We start from the raw sequence: 12,170 nt of genomic DNA, 5'->3' as shown, positions 1-12,170 counted from the left end.
TCATGAGAATTCCCTCCCCGTGGAAAGCCCAGATCTGGGCAAATACTCCCTCCGGATGATGGCACTTGCATGACCTATTGGATTAGCCAAGGGAGAATTCCTTTGTGATGTCTTCTTCTCTTTCTAGCTTCTCGCTCTTGCTTCCTGAATGGCCATCCTGGTGTCATCTCAAACTCAGCATGCCTCGGTGTGAGCTCATTGCTTGAGTTCTGCATGGCTAGGTTGCCCCTGGTCGCTGGGCTAATTCAATCCAGTGAACATTTATGAAGCTGAGCCTAGCCCTGGGTTACCTTTACCTAGAGGACCTTCTGAATTTCTCCTGGGGGGGGGGGGGAATACAATATAAGAAAATATCAAATCTTTGCATCCAGGAGGGGGAGAGCCCTAACAAGGGAAGCTTCTCTGTCTTTGCCTCCTCCCAGGCTAAGCCTCACGGAGGAAAAAGCTGATGAGAGGCAGAGCCAAGGCTCGAACCCCTAACTCCTGACTTCAAACCCAGTGGCCTCTCCATTTCTTACATCATTGCTGCCTCTTCACTTTGAATTTCAATAGAGGTAGAAAACTCCTTCAGCCAGATCACATTTGAGTGGAATAAAAAGTGACCAGACTAGGGATGTAGAGGACCGTAGCTACCTGGAGAAGATGCACCGAGGGTCTGTGCCTCGGTATCCAAATGCCCCCCTTTGTCTGTTCCTTTAAGTTTGCTCAGAGCCCCTTAATCTTCAGTCTAAACACATCAGTTCAGTTTTGTTCAATAAACACTTAGTAAATCCTTGTTCTGCAAAATGTTCTACTTTCTCCATTTTTGCACTTCCTGCTTTCAGGATCAGCACCATATTTGTGCTGTAAAAGGAATTTTTGGAAGGACTCCTTCTTTGCCTGTTTTCTCAAATGGTTTCTATAGTATTGGTGTTAATTGTTCTTTTAATGTTTGGTGGAATTCACTTGTGAATCCATCTGGAATTAGGGATATTTTCTTAGGGAGATTATTGATGACTTGTTAAGTTATTTTTCTAAGATAGGGTTATTTAAGTATTCTGTTTCCTCTTCTGTTAATCTGGGCAATTTACATTTTTGTAAATATTTATCCATCTCACTTAGATTATTAGATTTATTGGCATATAGCCGGACAAAATAGTTCCTATCTTCATTGGTGATGAATTCACTCTTTTCGTTTTTGATATTGGTAATTTGATTTTGTTTTTTAAAATCAAATCAACCAGTGGTTTATTTATTTTACTGTTCCTCCCCTCCCATAAAACCAGTGTTTAGTTTTATTTATTAGTTCAATGGTTTTATTACTTTCAATTTTGTTGATTTCTCCTTTGATTTTCAGGATTTCCAATTTGGTATGTAACTAGGGATTTTTAATGTGTTATTTCTCTTTTTTCCCATTGATTGATCAAGACCTACTTCTATTTTATTAATATTTGCACTAGAGTGATCGTTTAGAGTCTACATCCCCAATCATATCCCCATCGACCCATGTGACCAAGCAGTTGTTTTTCTTCTGTGTTTCTACTCCCACAGTTCTTTGGATATGGATAATGTTCTTTCTCATAGGTCCCTTAGAATTGTCCTTGATTATTGAATTGCTGCTAATAGAGAAGTCCATTACATTCAATTGTGCCACAGTATATCCGTCTCTGTGTATGAGGGTCTCCTGGTTCTGCTCTTTTCACTCTGCGTCAATTCCTGGAGGTCATTCTAGTTCAGTGTGTTATTTTTCTAGCTTTTTTAGTTACTTGACCATTTTGTTGATCTACTCTTTCTCTGTTTTGTTGATATAAGTATTTAGAGATATAAATTTTTCCATGAGTACTGCTTTGGTTGAATCCCATAAATTATGGTACACTGTCTCATTTTTATCATTTTCTTTAATGAAATTATTGATAGTTTCTATGATTTGTTCTTTGACTCACTCATCTTCAGGCTTAGATTATTTGATTTCTGGGGGAAGCTGGGTAGCTCAGTGGATTGAGAGCCAGGCCTAGAGACGGGAGGTCCTAGGTTCAAATCTGGCCTCAGATACTTCTCAGCTATGTGACCCTGGGCAAGTCACTTAACCCCCATTGCCTAGCCCTTACCGCTCTTCTGCCTTGGAGCCAATACACAGTATTGACTCCAAGACAGAAGGTAAGGGTTTTAAAAAAATTTTTAAAAAGGTTATTTGATTTCTAATTAATTTTTAATCTGTGTTTCCCTGGCCCTTTATTGAATGTAATTTTTATTGCATTATGATCTGAAAAGGATGCATTTTTATTAGGCTTTTCTGCATTTGGTTTTGAGATGCCCTGATACATGGTCAGTTTTGGTATATTCCTTTCTGGTTCCATTTAATTTTCTCCAGAGGTTCATCATATTTAGCTTTTCTAAAGTTTTATTTATTTCCTTAACTTCTTTCTTGTTTATTTTTTTGTTTAGATTTATCTAGGCCAAAGAGGGGCAAGTTGAGGTTCCCCACTAATATGGTTTTATGGTCTATTTTTTCATATATTTATTTATTTAACTTTTCCTTTAAGAATTTGGATGCTATACCATTTGGTATATATATGTTTGGTATTGCGATTGCTTCATTATCTATGGTACCTTTTAGCAAAATGTAGTTTCTCTACCTGTTTCTTTCAATTTCATCTATTTTTGCTTTTGCTTTGTCTAAGATCATGATAACTACTCCTGTTTTTTTTTTTACTTCAGCCGAAGCATAATAGATTTTCCTCCAGCCCCTTACCTTTACTCTGTGTGTGTGTCTCTGCTTGTAGTGTGTTTTTTTTTTTTGTAAACAATATATTGTAGGATATCTTTTTTAATCCACTTCTGTTTTACAGGTGGGTTAATCTCATTCACTTTTATAGTTAAGATTACTGTTTATTTCCCTCCATCCTGCTTCCTCTTTCTCTGTCTCTGTTTATCTGCATCTCTTTACCCTGTCCCTCCACAGAAGTGTTTTGTTTCTAACCACCACCTCTTCCAATCTGTCCTTCCTTCTATCAGCTTTCTCTTTTCTTACCCTCTTATTCACTATAAAGTGAGATAGCTTTCTAAACCCAACTGAATGTGGATGTTATTCCCTCTTTGAGCCAATTCTGATGAGGGCAAGGTTCAAACATTGCCTGCCATCCCCTCATCTTTCCCTCCGCTGTAAAAGCTCTTTCACATCTCTTTTATGTGAGATAATTCACCACATTCTACCTCTACTTTTCTCTTCTCCCAGTGCATCCCTCCTTCTTACTCCTTCATTTTTTTAGATTATCCCAATATAATCAACTCATACCCATGCCCTCTGTCAATGTAGACGTCTTCCTTCTAACTGCCCTAAACATGATATGATTCTTGGAAGTTACATGTATCCTCTTCCCATATCAGAATGTAAATAGTTTATTGAATCCCTTATAATTTCTCTTTCATGTTTATCTTTTTATGGGACAGCTAGGTGGCATAATGGACAGAGCACTGAGCTTAGAATCATGAAGACTCATCTTCATGAGTTCAAATTAGATCTCAGACACTTTCTAGCTGTGGGACCCTGGACAAACTACTTAACCCTGTTTGCCTCAGTTCTTCATCTGCAAAATGAGTTGGAGAAGGAAAACCCCAAAAGAGTCATGAAGAGTCAGACACAACCTAATAATAAGAATTTGAATCTCAAAATTTCTATTTAGGTCTCTTTTCATTGGAAATGCTTAAAAGTTCTCTTGCATTAAATATCTGTTTGTTTCTCTGTAGGCTTATACTTTTATTTGGCTAGGTGATTCTTGGTTGTAATCCTAATTTCCTTCCAGAATATCATATCCTAACCCCTCCACTCCTTCTGACATGGAAGGTGCCATATCTTGTGTGAACTTGACTATGACTCCACAATATTTGAATTTTTTTGACTATTTGCAATATTTTCTCCTTGACCTGTGAGCACTAGAATTTGGCTATAATATTTTGGTATCTCTTTCAGGGGAAGATTGGTGGAGTCTTTGTTTCTTTGTTTCGTTCTTTGTTTCTTTTTTCTAAATCATGAATTTTGAGTAGTCCAATAATTCTTAAAATTATCTCTCCTCAATCTGTTTTCCAGGTCAATTGTTTTTCCAATGAAATGTTGCACATTTTCTTTTTTTTGTTGTTGTTCTTTTGATTTTGTTTTATTGTTTCTTAATGTCTCATAGAGTCATTAGCTTCCACTTGCCCAATTTTGATTTTACAAATTATTTTCTTCAGTAGGCTTTCCCCCTCCTTTTCCATTTGACTGATTCCACTTTTTATGAAATTCTTTTCTTCAGTGAATTTTTGTACCTCTTTTTCCATTTCCCAATTCTGCTTTTTATGAAATTCTTCTCTGCATTATATTTTCATGCCTCTTTACCATTTGGACTATTCTGTTTCTAAGGTATTATTTTCTTCTTGGGCCTCCTTCAGTAAGCCATTGGCTCTTTCTTGTATCACTTTCATTTCTTTTTACCTCTTCCAATTTTTCCTTTTCCTCTCTTATTATTTTTAAAATCCTTTTTAACCTCTTCTAGAATATGAGATTTTGTTTGTTCATTTTTCAGTCTTTTTTTATTTTTAACTTTATATTAAAGTTGCACTCTGCTCCCAAGGTGGAGGGTGCCCTTTATCAAGCTTCATATTTTTCATGGTTCTGTTTTCAGAGCTAGTTCTGGAGATCTGCAAATTCCAGTTCTTCCAAGATAGTATGATCTAAGGGGAGGTGTGTTCACTGCTTTCCTGGCCTGTGCTCTGGTCTGTGAGTGACCACAAGCACTCTTTTCTATTCTGGAACTATGACTAGGGTCTCTGCTCCTGGTAATCCTCCTCATGCTTCTGGATTTGTAACCCAGAACCATGTATGGGCAATACAACAGAATCTTGCATCCAGTGCCAGCAATAATCTTCTAACCAATTTTTCCTACTCCCTTACTGCCTATGTGCTGAGAATTCCAGAAGCCACTGCTACCACCATTAATTCAGTTGCTCCTATGGCCTGTAGCCGTGAGTGAGGACAGCAGTGGGCAGGTTGTGTTGGACTGTGCTCTGCTTTTACCCCAGTGTGACAACCCTTTCTTGCCAACCTTCTAGGTTGTCTTGGACAGGAAGATTGCTTCACTCTGTTCTTTTTTTGTTTGTTCGTTTCGCTGCTTTAAAATTCATTGTGATGTGTTATTTTAACATTGTATGGAATGGAATTCAGGAGAGCTCAGGTGGTTCCCTGCCTTTATTCTGCCATCTTGGCTCTACCCCCTGCAAAACACTGCTCTAAATGACCCTTGTCGTTGTGGAGCTCACAGCGATACCAGAGAGAGAAGGCCTTTATTGACTGGGAAGGTTCTCCTAGAGGAAGAGACACCAGTATTGGTTGATAAGATGGATAGAAATGAACACCACGAGTTTATATGAGAGACATTTGAGGCCCAGGAAACGGGAGCCAAGGAAAGTGTCTTCAGAGACAGGCAGCAGGCATTGAAGTGCCCACTGGATGCCAGACAGGCACTGTGCTAAATAGCAGGCACACAAAGATAGGCAGCTCCCAGCCGAGTGGGGAGGCAACATGGAAACCAGATTGGACAAACAAGATAAATTAGGGATAGTCTCGGAGGGAAAATGCTACAGTTCACGGAGACTGGGAAAATCTTCTTGCAGAAGATGGGATTTTAGTGGAGACCAGAAGGAAGCCCAGAAACCAGGAGGCAGTGACAAGGGGAGGAATGTTTCATGTATTGGGGAAAGCCAGTGAAGATGTCCAATATGGAGTGTCTTGTGTTTGGGACAGGAAGCCAGTTTTAGATCGGAAGTTATGCTTTGTGGAAGTCAGTAAAGTATACATGTTTGGAAAGTGAGGAAGGGGCCCAAGTTCAAATCTGGCCTCAGACACTTGACCCTGGGCAAGTCACTTCATAGTTTCTTCATCTGTAAACTCGGGATAAGAACAGCGCCTACCTCCCAGAATTGTTATAAGGATCTAATGAGGTATTTGTAAAATATCTAGCCCAGTGCCTGGCACATAGTGTCCTATAAATGTGTTGATCATTACCACCACGCAGCACTTTGACACTCTGGAGTTTGAGTAGGGAGTTCGAGTCAGACCCACGCTTTAGGAAGATCACTTTGGCAGCTGAATGCAGGGTGGCCTTCAGTGGGGAGAGGGCAGAGGCAGGAAGACCCTCCTGGGGCTGTTCTTCATTTCTTTATTTCAATACTGTTGTCTTCCTACGCACCTCGTATTCTGCTTTTGATTGAAATTTGATTTGAATTTGATTGAATTTGATTTGATTCAAAATCGTGATTCTGAGAAGAGATTCGCAGGCTTCAGCAGCCTGACTGCCCAAGGAGGCCAGGCCCCCCGGGGCGACGAGCCCCAACGACAGTGGGTTCTCTCACCTTGTCCAGGACCGTGGCACAGCTGGTCATTTCTCTTGCCAAGACAGTGAGCAGCTCTCAGCATCCCACAGACAGATGGTGGCTTTGGGGCTGGCTTCCTTCCCCAGGACAGGCAGGCTGTGGTGGCCCTGGGCCCAAGGATGGCCTGAGGACCCGCTCTGTTCTCAACAGCTGGATAGCAGAAGTTCAGGTTTATTTGGGCAGAATCTAGAACTCCAGAAGCTTGTCCCTGGAGCTCTTCTGGAGGCCTGGAAGGGTCCCAGAACTCCCTCCCTCCCTCCAGCTGCTCTCATCGGCTGGGGGGAGGGAGATTTGTGGACCGTCTCACAGCAAGTTAGCAATAGAGCTGGGAGGGGGGCTCCAGACCAGTGCTATTGCCTGGGAGTGAAGGTGGTCAGCCTGGGCTGGCCCGGGAGAGGCCAAAGGCCCCCAGAACAACAGAGTAGACAGCGTCCCTTTGGGGCTCATTTCTAGGACCCCAAGGGTGCTTCTTCGCACACGTGCCTTAGGTAAGTAACCCAAGCCGAGGCACGTTCCCAGGGAAGTCTGCTTTGTGTACCACAAGTGGCATTAAAGCCATCAACGAGACAGGAATTTTTGGAAAGGAAGATGGGCAGATGGTCGTGGGGTAGGAATAAGAGGCAGCAGATGGCACCTCGAGGGCTTCCCTGGCACTCCCGAAATTGTAAAGGAACAAGAGCACAGGCGCCAGTGTTGAGGAGTTTCTTTGTGTTGGGCCTGTGGAAAGATGCAGAGCAGAGTCTTATGGGACAAGGGATTGAAGGGGGGCATTCTCCCCCCCCCCCCGCCCGAGAAGGCTGGAAACTGTAGCAGTTAAAATTAGTTTTGAGTAATAAAAGTATTATATTTTTATGAGGTTTATTAAAGATTAAAAAAATAAAGAAAATACACAATACGAAAGTACGTACCTAGGAGGGCCGAAAGGCCCATTCAGTTTCACTTACACTACATCTTGAGAGACCCGTGTGCTTGGAAACAGAAGCAGGAAGAGAGAGAGAGATCCAAAGTAGGTGGAGAGTCAGCCTAAATACAATTTCTGTTCTTGGCCCAGGTGGGAATTCAGGCGAGGTTACAAAGCATTGTGGGAAGTGGCCAAGGACTTCTGGGAATTGAAGTCCGGGGTTCAAATCAACCTTGTTTACATTTCTCCATTTGATCGTTTGGGAAAAAGATTTTCCCCAAAGGATCATGAAAACATAATCAACTTAAAGATTATAATAATTTGAGGATAAGAGGAAAAAAAGAACAAAACCAATAATTGCTAGACGCATTGAGAGAAAGCCAGTTAGAGGGCAGTCCCCTTTGGCATGAAAGTATGCATGCAAATAAATGTTCAATCAACCACACCCAAAGTTCATTCTTGATCTTCTCGTGCAGCTTGTGGTCTTGAGGCATCTTCATGGCGTCTTCTCCAACAATTCAGTTTCTGGATTCAGAGAGGTATCATGTTTCTTTACCTAAAATTCTTCTCAAAAGGAATTTAAACTTTGCAATTTAAAATAATAATATTTTTACATTTCCCCATGAAGAGGGTGATTGAAAAACACAGGATCACTTAGGGATGCATGGCTGAGTTATGAGGTATATGAATCAATTGGCAAGAGAAATTAAAAAGGCATCAGAAAAATCCAAATAAAAAAATTACTGGATGAAAATATAGACTATCAAAGTCTTATGTGTAAAAATTCTAAGTAAAGGAAAAATAAATCTATAACAGGTCCTTGAATCAGGGCCCAATTAAAATGATCGAAGCAATGATGCATTTACCCAGTCAGTAGCCAGGACTACAGAAAGTCGCCACACTAGAAAAGACAGAAAAGGGACTAGGTTATAGGAGCCAGGTTTGGAGCCAAGTTTGGGATATTCGTCTGTAAGTATTTTCTTTTTTTTTTTAATATATTTTATTTGATCATTTCCAAGCATTATTCGTTAAAGACATAGATCATTTTCTTTTCCTCCCCCCCACCCCCCATAGCCGACGCGTAAGTCCACTGGGCATTAGATGTTTTCTTGATTTGAACCCATTGCTTTGTTGTTAGTATTTGCATTAGAGTGTTCATTTAGAGTCTCTCCTCTGTCATGTCCCCTCAACCTCTGTATTCAGGCAGTTGCTTTTCCTCGGTGTTTCCACTCCCATAGTTTATCCTTTGCTTATGAATAGTGTTTTTTTCTCCTGGATCCCTGCAAGTTGTTCAGGGACATTACACTGCCACTAATAGAGAAGTCCATTACGTTTGATTATACCACAGTGTATTAGTCTCTGTGTACAATGTTCTCCTGGTTCTGCTCCTGTAAGTATTTTCAGAGTGAGTGTGGACACGAGGAAGGCCTATGTCTTAACGTATGTCAAGCATCGCAACCTTGAGTCTTCACACTAGGTTCAAGTCCTTTGTACTGGCTTAGAAGTGCATCACTCCGTCCTGGATTGGTTTATCTTTGTCCCTGTGCAATGATTCTTTTGTGTATATCTTGTCCTGGAATCAGAATCGTTAAGCAAAGTCCCATCATTAAACAAAACAAAACAATGAGTGGCATCATTTTTATAGTCTCAAGCTTTGGGGGCATGCATTGACATGATAGCAATGTGTTTTAAACTTATATTACTGCAAAATCAAAAAGTTAACGGCTCTGCCAGGATGCAGCCGGTCCCCTGGGAGCCGGGCGGAGGGCTCATCCTGGGCACCTCCAGCTTCCTCAGCTACAGAAAGGAAGTGGGGCCGGCTGGGAAGCCCAAGTGTGGGGGGGCTGGTAGGAAACAGAAGCGCCTCCGCTGTGCTCTGGGGATTCTGGTACGGAGCCCCGGGCGAAGTTTTACCAGCCCAGCCATCCTTGTCCTTCGGGAGCAGAAAGACGAAGTGTTGGGCATTTCAGAGGAGGGATGAGCTCCGGCCAGGCCTGGGAGTTCTCTTTGCTGACGAGAATGCCCCACGGGCTCCTGCTGGCCCCAGCTCCTGGGCGTGCTGACTCTCTCCTCTTGCCTTACAGCTCCGAAGGATGCAGGAGATGATTGCGCAGATGCAAGCCCAGATGCGGATGAAGCCTGGGGATGAGTGAGAGCCTCCGTGTACGGCAGCACCAGGTAGTTTGTTTGTTGGCAACGTTGTAAGGGCCAAAGCTTGACTTTTTTTAACCGTGTGGTTGGCTTGCTCTCAGAACTGGGCTTGTGAAAAAGAAATATTCTCAGTTTAAAGTGCACAGAGCCGGGTGGCTCAGTGGATAGAGGCAGGCCTGGAGTCAGGAGGCCTGGGTTCCACTCTGGCCTCAGACACTTCCTAGCTGGGTGACCCTGGGCAAGTCACTTAACTCCCATTGCCTAGTCCTCCTGCTGTTCTGCCTTGGAAGCATTCTTTGTAGCAACTCTAAGATAGAAGATGAGAGTTTTAAAAAAGTATTTAGAAAAGGCAGAGACTAATTCACGTTCTATCCATTTTTAAAACAAAGAAAACTTGAGCCACCGCAGGATTGGTGGGCTGGGAGAGACGCGTGTCCAATGCGTGCACTGGTGCTGTGTCCTCTGGACCTCGGCCTGGGGAGCCAGGGAGCCGGGAGTCGGGGAGCTGGGGAGCCGGGGAGCCGGGAGCCGGGGAGCCGGGAGTCGGGGAGCCGAGGAGCCAGGGAGCCGGGAGCCGGGGAGCCGGGAGTCGGGGAGCCGAGGAGCCAGGGAGCTGGGTGCTGGGGAGCCGGGAGTCGGGGAGCCGGGAGCCGGGGAGCTGGGTGCTGGGGAGCCGGGGAGCCGGGAGTCGGGGAGCCGGGAGCCGGGGAGCTGGGTGCTGGGGAGCCGGGGAGCCGGGGAGCCGGGGAGCCGGGAGTCGGGGAGCCGAGGAGCCAGGGAGCCGGGAGCCGGGGAGCTGGGTGCTGGGGAGCTGGGAGCTGGGGAGCCAGGAGCCGGGGAGCCGGGCGCCGGGAGTCAAGGAGCCGGGGAGCCCGGGAGCCGGGTGCTGGGGAGCCAGGAGTCAGGGAGCCGGGAGCCGGGGAGCCAGGAGCCGGGGAGCCGGGCGCCGGGAGTCAAGGAGCCGGGGAGCCGGGGAGCCGGGTGCTGGGGAGCCAGGAGTCAGGGAGCCGGGAGCCGGGGAGCCGGGAGCCGGGGAGCCGGGTGCTGGGGAGCCAGGAGTCAGGGAGCCGGGGGCTGGGAGTCAGGGAGCTGGGTGCTGGGGAGCGGCTGCCCGAGGAAGTCATGGGAAAGACAGGCCGTTGTGGCAGCCTTCGTACCAGACTCCGGGGCCCCACTGGCCTCAGAAGCGGGGAGTGGACAGGGCAGAGCACAGCGCTCAGGAGAGGCCTCTCTGGGCTCACCGAGCAGAGGGAAGGAGAACAAGGGAGGCGCATGGGAGGGAGTCCTGCAGACCGGAGCGAGGATGCCGTCTGTCCGTCCATCCATCCGTCCGTGCACATTTAGCGTGAGCGATCCGAGCGGCTTTGGCCTGAGCTGCTGGGTTAGCCTGGACGCCTGCCTGTCGCTTTAGGGACGTGCTTTTCCTTAGTCGTTTGAACCAATAAATTCATCATCTGGGACAGCCTTCAGCGGAGCCTCTCCAAACGTGGACTCGCCTCGTCCTCAGGCAGCAGCCCATCACAGAGCCCCCGCTGGAAACCTCAGCTGGCAGCTGGCTCCCCCCAGGCCGCTCCCCTGCCTCCAGGGGGTACCTCAGGAATGAGGAATAGAGAAGATAGGGAGACACTGGGAACGTTTTAGGGGAGAAAAAGCAGAACGAGCCATTCATGATACCCTTTGGTACAGCTGTGGTTTTCCTAAAGTACTCATTGAAAACCGTGTGTGTGTGTGTGTGTGTGTGTGTGTGTGTGTGTGTGTGTGTGTGTGTGTGTGTTTTAAACCCTCACCTTCCATCTTGGAGTCAATACTGTGTATTGGCTCCAAGGCAGAAGAGCAGTAAGGGCTAGGCAATGGGGGTCAAGTGACTTGCCCAGGGTCACACAGCTGGGAAGTGTCTGAATCCAGATTTGAACCTAGGACCTCCCGTCTCTAGGCCTGGCTCCCTTAACTGTGTATAGAACAGAGAATCCTGGAGGTTGAACGGTCCTAGCTTTACTGGAAAAGGTTTAGAGGTTCAGAGGCTTATTCTTTCCGTAATGACTCGGCTCCTTTTTCAAACACTCCCAAGGATGCAGCGCTGCATCTCTGCCAGTACAAATCCCAGCCTCGCTCCGTGGTGGAGCAGACAAGGCGCCAGGCCGTGCTCGGGCCGTGCCCCTCTGCCCTCGCTCCTCATCAAGCTGGTGCAGTTCAGGCTGGGGCCTCCCCGGTGTGGCCTTCAAGGACTCAGAATCTTCTCCACACAATGACCGGCATCAGGCAAACCCTCGAATGAGAGGTTCTGGGGCTCCACGTTGTAAAACGAAATGAGTAAATGGACAGAATCAAGAGCAGAGCCCCGCCTCGTGCCCCCTCCATAGCTGGTATCCCTGCACATTACGGGGAGGAATTTTCCTGCCATGCTTTCCAGCTAAGAGCACTAGGTGGGCTCTGGAGCAGGAGGACGAGGCTGGAACGCTGCGGCCGACCATGGCCTATTGCTGTGAATTACAATCTCGGCTCTCACCACTGTGTGCGTGTTGGAGCCAAAGCGAGCTCCCAGGATTGCTTGGCTGGAACAGCTCCCAGACCGCCTCGATGGCCGTGGCATGTGTACGACTGGGTTTTCTGAGCCTTCTCATTCACTGACCACTTGGCACTGTTGGCCTGGAGTCCTGATAACCATCCATCTGCTCTGGGAAAACAAAGCAGATGAAAAACAAGGCCCAGATTTTTTTTTTAAATTTGCTTT

The 12,170-nt window shown here is 45.8% G+C and overlaps 1 protein-coding gene across 7 annotated transcripts in view; it reads left to right on the top strand.

Annotated features, from left to right (window-relative positions):
• LOC100029569 (septin-2) overlaps positions 1–12,170 on the top strand; it is a 123,264-nt gene that overhangs the window by 82,806 nt on the left and 28,288 nt on the right. For 6 of the 7 annotated variants that reach the window (XM_007490475.3, XM_007490473.3, XM_016432523.2 and 3 more), the window contains one exon: positions 9,373–9,466. In XM_007490475.3, coding sequence (XP_007490537.2) covers positions 9,373–9,441 — 69 coding nt within the window. In that variant the 3' untranslated portion in view covers positions 9,442–9,466. Of the gene's footprint in view, positions 1–9,372; positions 9,792–12,170 lie in introns of those variants that run through there. The other variant, XM_056821406.1, reaches the window with a different exon arrangement.

The sequence above is a fragment of the Monodelphis domestica genome, chromosome 3 (assembly GCF_027887165.1).
Source record: "Monodelphis domestica isolate mMonDom1 chromosome 3, mMonDom1.pri, whole genome shotgun sequence".
In the NCBI taxonomy this organism is placed as follows: domain Eukaryota; kingdom Metazoa; phylum Chordata; class Mammalia; order Didelphimorphia; family Didelphidae; genus Monodelphis; species Monodelphis domestica.
Note: the sequence above shows the minus strand (reverse complement) of the source record. Positions and strands in the feature narration are given on the sequence as shown.